Source organism: Dipodomys ordii, unplaced genomic scaffold, assembly GCF_000151885.1.
Source record: "Dipodomys ordii isolate 6190 unplaced genomic scaffold, Dord_2.0 Scaffold4, whole genome shotgun sequence".
Lineage (NCBI taxonomy): Eukaryota > Metazoa > Chordata > Mammalia > Rodentia > Heteromyidae > Dipodomys > Dipodomys ordii.
Window position 1 is genome coordinate 5,346,878 of NW_012267220.1, and position 12,589 is coordinate 5,359,466.

Here is a 12,589-nt window from a genome sequence, read left to right on the forward strand (position 1 = left end):
CTACCTGTCCTCACAGCATTGCGGGCTTGGTTGACGGTCATCTGCCCAGTCATCTGCAACAGGACTTTAGCTTGAGGACTTGTCTGGATGTGAGCTGCTGATACCACGGCCGTGGGAACCACACTGGGACTGCCAGCCACACCATTTCCCTGGAGCTTCGGGGCAGGCGCTCCTGCACTAGAAGGGCTGACCATGGTCACCACTCGACTCGTCTGTCCCGCAGTAGACACAGGGACTTTAGCTTGAGAAGCATTTGTTACCGTCCTGCTAAAACAGAAACAGATGGAAAACCTACTCTATCAGCAAAAGAAGAGAACAGAACAATTATACACAAGAAAAATGACTCAAAGATATTAAAGACAGAATTTTTTTTGGGGTGGGGGGAGGGACAGGTCCTGGGATTCAAACTCCTGGGTTTGGGTGCTGTCCCTGAGCTCTATTTTGCTCAAGGCTAACACTCCACCACTTGAGCCACAGTGACACTTCTGGCTTTTCTGTGACTAATTGGAGATAAGAGTCTCACGGGCTTTCCTGCTTGGACTAGCTTTGAACCGCAATCCTCAGATCTCAGCCTCCTGAGTAGCTAGGATTACAGGTGTGAGCCACTGGTACCTGCTTACAGATTTTTTTTTTATTAAATGAATGCAATTTTTTTAATAGGTTTTAAGAAGAGCAGATTCAAAGAAATGATGGCCCTGGGTCAGAGAAAGGTCTTGAAATTGTTCTGACTCACCAGAAACCACATGCCATACTTCGCCTAAGAAAGAATATATATATACAATTGGTAGTGGGTTTAGCCTTTCATTTGGAGGCCAGGCCTCTACTAACCTCCGAGGCCCTGAATTCTCTTGGGCCTAAATAATGTTTATTCCCTTGCAGTCTTCACACTGCCATAGTTTTATTCCTGTTTGTCTTCTGGCTTCTTTCTACTTGTCTCTAACATATTGCCACCAGTGCCAATAAACATAGTGCACATGCACACACACACACACACACACACACACACACACACACACAGAGTGCCTCCCTCTCCCTTACTCTAGTTCTCCCTCCTCATCGCCTCCCCCCCCCACCAAAATATCCTTTCTGGCATCTCCTAAACTACCTCAGTCATATTTACATTTCAAGATCCAGTACAAATCCTAGCATTTCAGGAAGTCTTGTCAAGTTCAAGTGTGAGACCTTAGGATTCTACACAATTCATGTAGATCCTGGCCTTCATTGTGTCTTTATATTTCAACCCTTGATTACAAAAATGTGGCGTCTTTTAAAAAATAAATTCCAACAATGGAGGGGGTAAAAAAAAATTCCACATGAAATACTGATGACTTAAGATTGAATCAATGAAAACAGGGCTCATGTAAATAAATGGTTCTTTTTTATTCCTCCACCGTCTGCACAGCAGTAAAGGTACAGACCAGCTCTCAACCTTTACTTACAGACTGAACTTAATTAAGTACAGACTATTGTGTAGTGTATTTTTTGATATGTTAAATTCATTGAAATGATGACAATTTGGAACATGGCCGATTTTCTACTAGGTAGAATTCTTCATTAACTCAAATATCCTTATTGTTTACAATGATGAATAACAGAACATTCATTTGCTGTAAGCAAGCATTTCTCCAGAGTTAAACAAACAGAGGTTTTTAATCATTTGTTTTCGAACCTTGTAAAAAGTGTCTTTCTTCATTAACTTCAATTTTTTATTGCTGTTTCTTGTATTTCCCTTATTTTTTAAAATTATTTTTAATTATTATTGTTATTTTGCACCAGGGAGATCCTATCTGCCATTTCCTGGGTGGGTTGGATCCTGAATGTAGAATTTAACAAGTACAGAAAAGGTTGATATTGATTAAAAATTTGCAAGTCAAATTAAAGCTAACAGTCTGCCACCATCTGCAACGATAGTGATTTTCATTTGATTAGGCTGCCGGCCAACCTATAAATCAAGGGCAACAGCTGACAAACATGTCAGTTCATTAAGCCATTTGTCTAAAATCAAGAGGGTTGAGCAGAGATTGAACACAGCTAAACCTGAGCCATTTCTTAAAGAACCCAGTGGTCAAAGCCAGGATTTCCCAGTATTCAGTTTATTATAGGTTATTTCTTTCAGTTTCTGACACTTCTTTGTCCTGTGACCAGAAGATACACTGTCTTTTAAAAAAAGAAAACTATTTATTATTATAGAAACTTAATATTTTGTGGAAGCATATTTTAGGAAGTGCCTATCATTCTACATGGATTCTCAAATTCAGTGATCTTTGGGGGGCCAGAGGATCCTTTTGTGGGGGCTGTCTGTGTATTGCAGGATTTAGCAGCACCCCTGGTTTCCAATGCATGATATGCTAAAGGCACACTCCCAACTCCCCAAGATGTGACAATCAGAAATATGTCCAGATGTCACTAAATGTCCCTTGGGTATGAAACTGTCCTCAAATAGATCTATTCTATATATAATGAATTTAGATATCTTTTTTATTTTATTCCATCTATTATATTCATTATTCTATTTATTTTCTATTTATTTTATTTCTTTCTATTCTATATTTCTACTTTATAGATATTAATTGCCAGAATTTTCAGGTCAATTCTGTGACCACCAAGTTAATGGAATAACTACAGATCTAGACCACATAAGTTTGAACACTTCTTTACTGTGACCTCAGACAAGTTAGTCAAATGTCCCTGTCCCTAAATTTCCTCATCTATGAATAACAGATATGACACCAATGGGTTAAGGACAAAGAGTTTATACATGTAATGCGGTTAGAAATCTGCCTGTCTGGTGAATAGCAGGCATTCTGCAGACATTTAGGTATTAACAATGCTGCTTTAATTTATTTTAAATATCGTGCCTTTTATTTTCCAGGAGGAAAATGCTGAAAATGGTAGAGCTGAGCCTTCCCACATATAAATTAAAGCAAGTAGCTCATAACCCGAGACATTCATTGGTGGAAACCTATAATTTCAACACATACCCATGGGAGAAGTAAGCTAAGAATCTTAGTGTTGGAAGGGATTTTAGCAGAAATAGATGTGGATTTTAAAAGCTTTGGCTTTAGAACAGGCAATTAAAATGCAAGAAGGAATCTGAACAGGCTGGAAACCCTGAAGAAAAAAAAAAAGAATCAAGCGTCTGTGTTTAGCACTTAGTAAACAATTTATTCACAACCATACCTTGTGACTGGTGCCACATAATTGCCAGGGAAAACTCCAATCTTGCTGGTATGCATCGATGTCCCTTTGAACCAACCATCCTGGCAACGTTCAAACACCAAAAACATCTCCCCTTTTCTCAGCTCTAGTTCATCCTCCTTCCGAGGAGTGTATGGATATATAGCAACATACCTAGAATGGAGAAAGCTATTTGATTCCAGGCTGACAAACAAAATCTCAATCTACTCAAAACTCTTGCTTGGTACAAAGTCTTAAAACAGTTTGCACAAATGTACCCAGAAAGTAAGCACTTCCAAGGGCTGGTAGCTCATGCCAATAATCCTAGCTACTCAAAAGGATGTGATCTAAGGATCAGAGTTTGAAGCCAGCCGGGCAGAAAGTCAGTGAGAGTCTTATCTTCAATTAACCAGCCAAAACCTGGAAGTACAAGTGTGGTTCAAGTGGTACAGCACTGGCCTTGAGCAAAATAAGCCAAGCAAGGGAGCCCTGAGGTCCTGAGTTCAAGTGCCAGTACCAACAAAAACAAAAAGAAAGTAAAATCTTTTAACCTGTAAAGTCCAATTGGCAAGTCTCTTTTGAAAGAAGTCTTGCTGTCTATGCTTTTTAGCATATTAAAAACTGCTAAAGCTTTTCCTGCCAGTGTGGTAGAGACAGTCCCACCAAATGGTATTTGTGTTGAAGGATTAATGCAGTTTTCCCAGAGTGTCCACACTGCTCTCACACATTCGAAGTCCACTGGGAACACGGTTTCCCAAATGGCACTCATTCGACTTGGGAAGCAGCCCCCACATGCTGACAAAAGGTATAAAATCCCACTGAGATGCCTATAGACTGGTCTTCCTCACACAAGTAGAACTTAGAGGCTTGGGCTGTTCCTTCTTCTGTTTGCTCAGCCAGGAAGCAGGCTGAAGAACATCAAAGGAAAGCAAAGGGTAGGCTACAGAGAGAACGAAACAACTCCACAATGCAAAGTAACTGGGCCAAGCCCCACACAGAAACCAGGGAAGAAACCTGGAGTTCTTCACCATCAGCACTCTGAATTGTTTGGGTATAAATTCATACCACGCAGGTGACACCTAAAATCCTGTTGCATTCTGCAGTCAGTAAACACTGCACAGGATAATTTGATCTTTCTGGATGCCTATTGCTGGGGACTTACAGGGTTGGTTTTTGTTTTGTTTTGTTTTGGTGCCCATCCTAGGGCTTGAACTCAGGTCCTTGAAGTCTTGCTTAGCTTTGTCTGCTCCAGGTTGGTGCTCTACCACTTGAGCCTCATGAATTTGCCTGCCAGGGCTGACTTTGAACTGTGATCCTCAGATCTCAGCCTCCTAAGTAGCTAGGATCATAGGCACATTCCACTGGTGCCCAGATGACTTATAGCTTTTTATATGCAAACTCCAGCTAGATCTGATTTTTGTGAAATATCTTCCAATTCCTTAACATGCTGCCAGCAAGGAAGAAAACAAAGCCTGCAAAAAAAGGAGGGCAATCCCGTATACATCCACTGTTATCAAGAAGCAAACAGTGGGTTTCCTTGAACTCTAAAAGGCCTTGGCTCAGCATGTGGTTTCAGCAGTTTCTTAATTACAGGTACTGCTGGGTAGAGGTTTGCAGAACACAAACCACTCGGTGAGCCAGGTCCTGTCCCTAGTTCCAACCAGGAAAATGCTTCTCTAGGTGCTGTTGGGTGTTAGTTGTCTACGAAGGCTTAAGCAGTTATAGAAGGTGTCCTCACTTACACGCTGGGGCGGCTCTGAGGCCGTAAATGTGCAATCTGGTCAGTGGGTCCCGTCCCAGGCCTTGGTCCCACTCCAGTAGCAGCGGCGGCGGCAGCAGCAGAGCCCGGTGGTGTAGAGGCCAGGACAGTGGCAGCCAGGAGAGGGGGTGGAGGAAGAGGCGGATTCATAGTCTGGTATAGAGAAATGGTAGAGAAAGGAACAAGTTATTTATTTAAGCCTTCCCTGTCATGTGGAACGGAAATCCACAGGAGATGTTCATAGAATTTACCCAGCGCAGAACCTGCAGACTCTTTCCTATGAAAGTTCCGCCTTTCAGATGGGTGCCCATGGCTCAAACCTATATGTTAGCAATTCAGGAGGTTGAGATCTGAGAATCTTCATTCAAAGCCAGCCTTGCCAGATAAAGCCAAGAGACTCTTATCACCAATCAACTACTATGATACTAAGGGTGGTCAAGGGGTAGAGCACTAGTCTTGAACAACAACAACCAAAAAAAAAACAAACCCCAAAACAACAAAAATCCAAGAACACAAGCACAAGGCCCTGAGTGCAAGTCTGAGTACTGGCACAAAAAAAAGAAAAAGAAAAGAGAAATTCCCCTTTAAAAATTCATCTTTTCAGTAAACAGGTACATAATCACCACTGAGAAGAGGGAAAAGAAAAAAAAATTAATCGCTTCTAATTATAAGATTAAGAACACCTTAAAGTACAGATTTGGAAGAACTCATATGCCTTTGAGGAGGCCGCTATAAATCATGCTGCTTGCGAAGGACTAATTTGTGATTGTTTCAAACACAACCCAGAACAATTCAGCTGCAGCATATCTCAAACCAGTCCTTCGGAAGACAATTTTCTTTTGATGCTTGGTCTCCAAAAAGCCCAACAATAGCCAGCCACAGTCACCAGGCTATTGTTGCTACTTTGGCTTACTCTTTTCTTTAACATTGCCAGCTTTTGAAATTTAGGACTATCAAGGCTGGTAATCTTTAACAAGTACCCTAGTGAAAAGCTGCTGGTTTCTTTATGGGCATGGCCTAATGGGGTCTGCCTACAGGATTCCCTGCCTTTGAAAATCAATGGAGCAATTGTTACCTTCTCCTCTATAATCCCCAGATCATTCTTTATGGTCTGTATACAGAAACTCCTGGGAAAACAGGCACACAAAGATTGTATGAACCCCCCATCTCGGCCCTCCCCCAAATCTTTGAACCACTAGATATAAAAGTTGAATCAAAGGAGAAATAAGAGGACTAAAGAGAACACACCTAGGGAGCAGAAATGGTTTCTACACTTCAGCATATTAATGAGTAAAACATCAAATGATTTCTAATCATAGCCCATAAGTCATTTCATGTGTTGTTGTTGTTGTTGTTGTTTTTTGGGGGGTACAGGGTTCCAGTTTCTAGACATCTATTTTGTGACTGACATATTTAATCATTTGCCAGTGTGACTTTGGGCAAGGACTTATTTTTCCCACGCTGTGAGAGAGCATTTAGTATAGAAGGAAATGAGGCGTATGCTGCTTTACTGGGTGCTAACCGGACACAGCAGAGGTCTGTTCAAAAAGTTGAGAACATCCTGGAAAAAGTCACTCACACTCTTCAATACCAAACATGCAGCCTTAAGATCTGGGACAGCTCTGGAATTTGCACGATCTAGACTTGCAGAAGAAGGGGAAGGTCAAACATTCATTGTGCTTGGCCTCCTTCCAGTGACAAAGTAGAGAGAAATAAAGATAATCCCGACAAAACAGTCAGCAAATGTGACCTGAGCGGTTCCAAGAGAATAATGCATCAGCTGCCTGACAGGTGAGATAACACGTCTAAATGTACGCAGAGTAATACATGGAGAAACTGTGAAATTACCACTTAACTGATTTCCATTCCAATCTTTCTAAGCCTGATCTCAAAGAGGTGTAGCTGTGAAAAGGCAGAAGACAAATGGCATGTGCTCACAGGAAATTAAAATTATCAAGTATGTCTTGGCTTTACGGAAAAGAAACTGAACTAAATTGAGCCTAAGAAGAAAAAGGCAAAAAGCATCTCTGGTCCCGATAAAAAAAAACATATGCCAATTTTAACAAAATGTAAAGGATAAAGGTCACTTCTTATCATTACAGTAAATACAGTAAGCAAATGCTTTGTGCACGTCACTCAAGCAAAGAGAAGAGTTAGGGGCTGAGATATGGCAGAAGGCAGATATTCTGAAAGATCTCAAAGCTTGTGTCGAAGAAGAAAACACCCTTTCAATTATCTAAGAAGAAAACACCCTTTCAATTATCTCCTTTTGTGATTGAAACAAAAGATAGTCTAAATAAAACTGGGTAGATATTCCCCCCCCCCACTACAGAATAAATGTGCAAAAGACAAAGAGAGAAAGCCTGATTAAAATCAGATTGCTAGATGCTGTCAGGTCCTACGTGGTTGGTAAAATGGGAGGACTCTGCTTAGTCCAGGGCTGTGACACGCTAGGAAATTCTGTGGGTTGCTTTGTAAACACGTTGAACTGAAAGAATCTGGTGATGTGGAAGTTCAAAAGGTAATCCACAGTCATTGTGCGGCAGGCAGTCTGTTATCCGGCAAGACCTGAAATTTCTATAGAGCAAAAAGCACAGCCAGCCTTTCTTTCCTTCACCAGGGAGTTGACCAGGAGACCTGCCTATTTAGTACAGTCTGGGCCTGCCCAGCACCAGGATGCTATAACATTCACAGGTGCTATGAACAAGGCCCATTTTCTTTAGGAGTGGCTTGTTTTTGTCAAGTGGTCATCTCTTCACGTGTTCAAGTTCGATTCCCTCTGAGCCCCTGATCTGCCTTGATGAAGACAGGAAAGAGGACACATTCCCACCCTGACCCTTCGGGCAGACTCCTTGGCTACAGTGAGTGAACACCCACAGTGTTCTCAGGGGGACTGTACTGCTGGACAGTTGACAGGCCACGTGTGCTAGTGGACATTGCTCAAACCCAGGTTTAAGAACATGGGTTTGGACACCATCTTCCTCTCTGGTACCATTTCCTCCTTCAGCCCAGAGAACAGTTAGATCTGGCTCTGGCTAAGGAAGGATGGAAACACGCCAGTTGCTCTCCTACCTGGGCTATGGACCAAAGGCCAGCCTACCAGTAAAGTGCTTTGCATTGGAATTTTAGGCACAAGTTTAACTTCAAATGAACAAAGGCTCATTTCCTTTTTGACTGTCTCTCCAGGGTGCATCCCAATCACACACTTCCCTGGGAAGAAAGTGGGTCTTAGACAAATACTACTTAATATCTTCCAATCTTGTTATCATTTCTTTCTAAACTCTTGATTTCCAATCAGTCCCCTTTCATCTATATTTTCTCAACGGTCTTTCTGTAGACTGAACTTGGACATAGATAAATTGGTCAATAAGGGGCTGGTTGAATATAAAATACTCCCCCAAGTCGACAGTGTGGCCAGTTTCAACAGCATTGTTGTCTGTAGGCCTACACTGTAATTTACTGCTCCACGTTTCATCTATAAGAAGGAGAAAGATTTCTACAGTAGTTAATTGTGTAAATTACGTAAGGTCTCTATGCTTTAGTATACCCATCTGTGAGGTGGAATTAATCATTAAGAGTTTATGTAGGTGGCCTCAGACCAGTGCCCCAGAGCAGAGCAAGAACTCAATAAATAGAAGCTACTGTTATGATTCACAAGATTACAAAGTCAGAGACTGTCTTACTCATCATTCTAATGCTGGCCTGGAGCTTTGTAGCCAGACGAATGAGAGTTCATCAATGAGTGCTTCATGAATGTGAGAACATTCTGTGCTCTGAACTCCTCCCTCTTAGAGCAACAGGACATGATCCAGAAATCTCAGCTCTAGAGATCCTAGAATCCTTTTTCTGATGCAGCTATGAACATTTTGCCCATGATCCTAGCTAGCTTTCATTCTGACTTTAGAACTCTTATGGTTTGCAAAGGATCCACCTTCTCCCTCCACAACTACAGAGGGTCTGGCCTCTACCCCCTACTTCCAAAGCCCTGCCCTTTTCCTGTTCACAGAAATAGGCTCTGCTTAGCCTCCACCATGGCTACAACAGACTAAATATTGGCTATTTGGAGACCTGACATCATTTAACATTTCTTTAAACACATGTGTGGGTGTGTACGCACATGTATGCGTATAAAGATTTTAAATTGTCTACATACTTTTGGAGTGAAATCTGCTCATAAGTTAGCCATGGGTGGTATTTGGCCTTTAAGGCATTGGCTACCTTCTGCCCAATTTCCAGCCGACTGAACACTGGTGTAGAGTATCAAGGGACTGGAAATCACTTGTTCCAGAAGCTATTCTGAATTGTACAGAGGAAACAAAACTAATATTTTCACCCTTCTCATCCCATAAAACCAGTCAATAATGACAAAATGATCATAAATCTCACTTTATCGAAGGCATTGGAAATAATTTTTACTTCCTTTTCTAGTGGTGGTTCTTTGTTATCCATAAATGCAGACCATAAAACACCTGGTCACTTTTCTACCAAACTACATACTACTGCTAAGATAGACCTCCAATTCTTCAGCGATGTTTCAGATTTCATTAGAATACTTGCCACAATAAATGTACAATGCATAGAGTGCATGGTATTGAGAGTTTTCTACTTACACCAATCATATGAAGTCCAAACCATTTCTACCAAACGAATAGGGACTTTGAGATCTACACCTCTACTGGGATGATGGACAAGTCTGTTTATAATTAGTTTTTCATTAAACGGAATTGGCATGGCAGACACACGGTTTAATAAAGCTTTCTCTTGCTTAATATGCAGGCTTTCTTATATAATCCTCAGATAAAATGGTTCAACATAAATTAATTTTTATATATTCAGGCTCTCCTGTGACCCATCCCATTGATTTGCCCCAGAGTTGACTAAAAGAATTGGCCATTTACTACACTGTAAAATTTTTGGTTTACCAGGGCTGAAACTCAGCCAGCCTTATGTCTTTTCCACTAATTAATTTCTGGAAGATCAGAAAAGTCCGTCTTCTTTTTCCCCTTAAGAAATCAAGTTAGAATTTTTCCATGCAAGGTAGTCATCTGGAAATGGAAAGAGCAAGGGGCTGTGTGTACAGACTGGGGGTGGGAAAGAAAGGGGAAAGTCTCCCATGGAGATTGGAGGGCAGGATCGTTAGGAAATCTGGCTCCAGTCAGACATCCGGGGCTAATAGAACCTCATGGAAACCACATTTAATAAATATTAGCTGAAATCCATCTTCTCCAGATGAGTCAAGGCAACTTCTCCTCCCTTGTATTGTCAAGGAAATGATGGTCATTCAGGGAATATTACCCAGTCTCTCAAAAAAAAAAAAAAAAAAACAAAACCAAAAACCCAGAACATTATTAACTTCCCTTCAACTACAAGAGCATGTTTAACTCTATAAAAAGCCTAAGCTAAGTAATAACTGTAAATTTCTTTATACCCTACCTTGTCTCAAAATCAGTTTTTAATTATTTATAAAAAAATCTCAAGACAAAGACACTAAGTAAGAAAAATAAAGCAAACGGAAACTGAAGAAAATGAAACTAGAGGAAGCCAACTTTTTTTTTTTTTTTTTGATCGGTTGTGGGGCTTGAACTCTGGGTCTTGGCGCTGTCCCTCAGCTCTTCAGCTCAAGGCCAGCGCTCTACCACTTGAGCCACAGCACCACTTCTGGTTTTCTGGTGGTTTATTGGAGATAAGAGTCTCATGGACTTTTCCTGCCTGGGCTGGCTTTGAACCATAATCCTCAAATCTCAGCTTCCTGAGTAGCTAGAATTACCAGTGCCTGGCAAAGGTAACATTTTGACTGGTATGGGGGGTGAAGTCTCTGTTGGAGGGGCTCTAAACAGTCTAACAGAGGCAAATATAATCTTTAACACACGTGTGTGCGCGTGCACACGTGTGTGTGTGTGTGTGTGTGTGTGTGTGTGTGTGTGTAGTCTATAAAATCCATAATCTAAAAGCAAACTGACTGTGAAAAGCCTCACTGCTGCTGGTACATGGAGCAGAGAAAAACACAGCAAAGCCAACTATACCCTCCAAGGCCAGCCCCAATTTGCAACAGTCCTCAACAGAAATCAATAAGAGGATCAATAACTCCCGTGCCCCTCTCTATGTCCTCCCTCTATGACACACCATCATGTCATCTCACAAGCAGAAACTCTGAGCAACTTTCCATGGCAGCGTTGGGATTCAAACCCGGCTCTGGCTCATTCTAAGGCCTGTACACCATCATCAGGGCATCATCGCTGGCGACAGGTGTGAGGGAGGTAGGGTGGAGTGATTCGCCATTCAGGTACCAGGGCAATCTGATTTAAAGATGATTCCTATCCTCATTCAACTCAGGCTTGGAAAGTATAAACCAAATCTGAAAATATAAGCCACAGTATTAGCCTAAACCAGAGATGGGGCACAATTGCCAGTTCTTGCCTATAATGTTAGGAAGCAGGAATGCTGTTCTTCTCTGCTGAAAGTTGCATTTCCTTCTTCCTTTGTGTGTGTGTTGGGGGGAGGTGGGAGAGGGGTGCACATGCATGTGTGCATGCCAGTCCTGGGGCTTGAGTTTAGGACCTAGGTGCTGTCTGAAGCTTTTGTGTTCAAGGCTCTACCACTTTGAGCCACAGCACCATTTCCAGGTTTTTACTAGTTAACTGGAGATAAGACTCTCACAGACTTTCCTTCCTAAGCTGGCTTTGAACCATGATTCTCATATCTCAGCCTCCTGAGTAGCTAGGATCACAGATGTGAGCACCAATGGGCCTCTTTCTTCCTTTTAACTTTCCAACTTCATTGTGTTTATTTCCCTTAGCTATTCTCTCTCTTCCTGTTCATTTCCCCTGCATCAGACTTTTTTTTTGAAAACAATTAGTTATTAGATTCTATCTGTATAAAGTTTTTAGAAGGAAAATCACCATAAGCTAAAGAACCCTCTCAAGATGGCAGGGACCTTTAGAGAGATACAACTACCAGCTCCAACAAGAGAAGACAACAACAAAATGATTGTGTGTGTGTGTGTGTGCGCACACACACACACTGGTACTGGGGCTTGAACTCAGGGCCTTATATGCTAGCTTAGCTTTTTAGTTCAAGGCAGGAGCTCTACCACTTGAGCCATAGTTCCACTTCTGGCTTTTAGCTGGTGAGTTGGAGATAAGCGTCTCACAGACTTTTCTGCTTGGGGTAGCTTTGAACCAAGATCCTCAGATGTCAGTCTTGTGAGTAGGTAGGATTACAGACATGAGAAATGTTAGAAGGCAGCATCAGGCCAAGAGATGAATCTTAAATGTAGAGATTTGAAATCGGCATGCTGTATGACTTAAAGCATGCCACTTAGCCTCTGAGACCTTTCCCCCCCAGTATTTCTATAAATGTGCCTTTAAAAGAAATAAGCAGGATCTAGAAACTCCAAAGATATAAAGGTTAAGCCTTCAGGAAATCGAGTTGCGCCGTAATAAAATGAAACGTAGTTTTTCCAGAATTCTTCTTAAAGCTTCAGGCCACTGATTCTCACTGTTAAAAATCCTGCAGGCTTGTATTCAAATGTTTTTTTTCTTTCATTCGATTGTTTCTAACACATTTATAAGATTATTTCTTTATTGCTTTGTATGTCCCTCCCCAACAGTATAACCCCTGCTTTCACTGTATTTGATGTCGGTATAATTTGTG

General features: G+C 41.5%; 1 protein-coding gene across 2 annotated transcripts in view; it reads right to left on the reverse strand.

Annotated features, from left to right (window-relative positions):
• Sh3rf1 (SH3 domain containing ring finger 1) overlaps positions 1–12,589 on the reverse strand; it is a 144,950-nt gene that overhangs the window by 21,127 nt on the left and 111,234 nt on the right. Inside the window, exons 7-9 of one of the 2 annotated variants that reach the window (XM_013026578.1) lie at positions 4,920–5,089; positions 3,181–3,351; positions 5–264 (exon numbers count right to left, since the gene is read on the reverse strand). In XM_013026578.1, the coding sequence (XP_012882032.1) occupies positions 5–264; positions 3,181–3,351; positions 4,920–5,089 (601 nt within the window). Of the gene's footprint in view, positions 1–4; positions 268–3,180; positions 3,352–4,919; positions 5,090–12,589 lie in introns of both variants that reach the window. The other variant, XM_013026571.1, reaches the window with a different exon arrangement.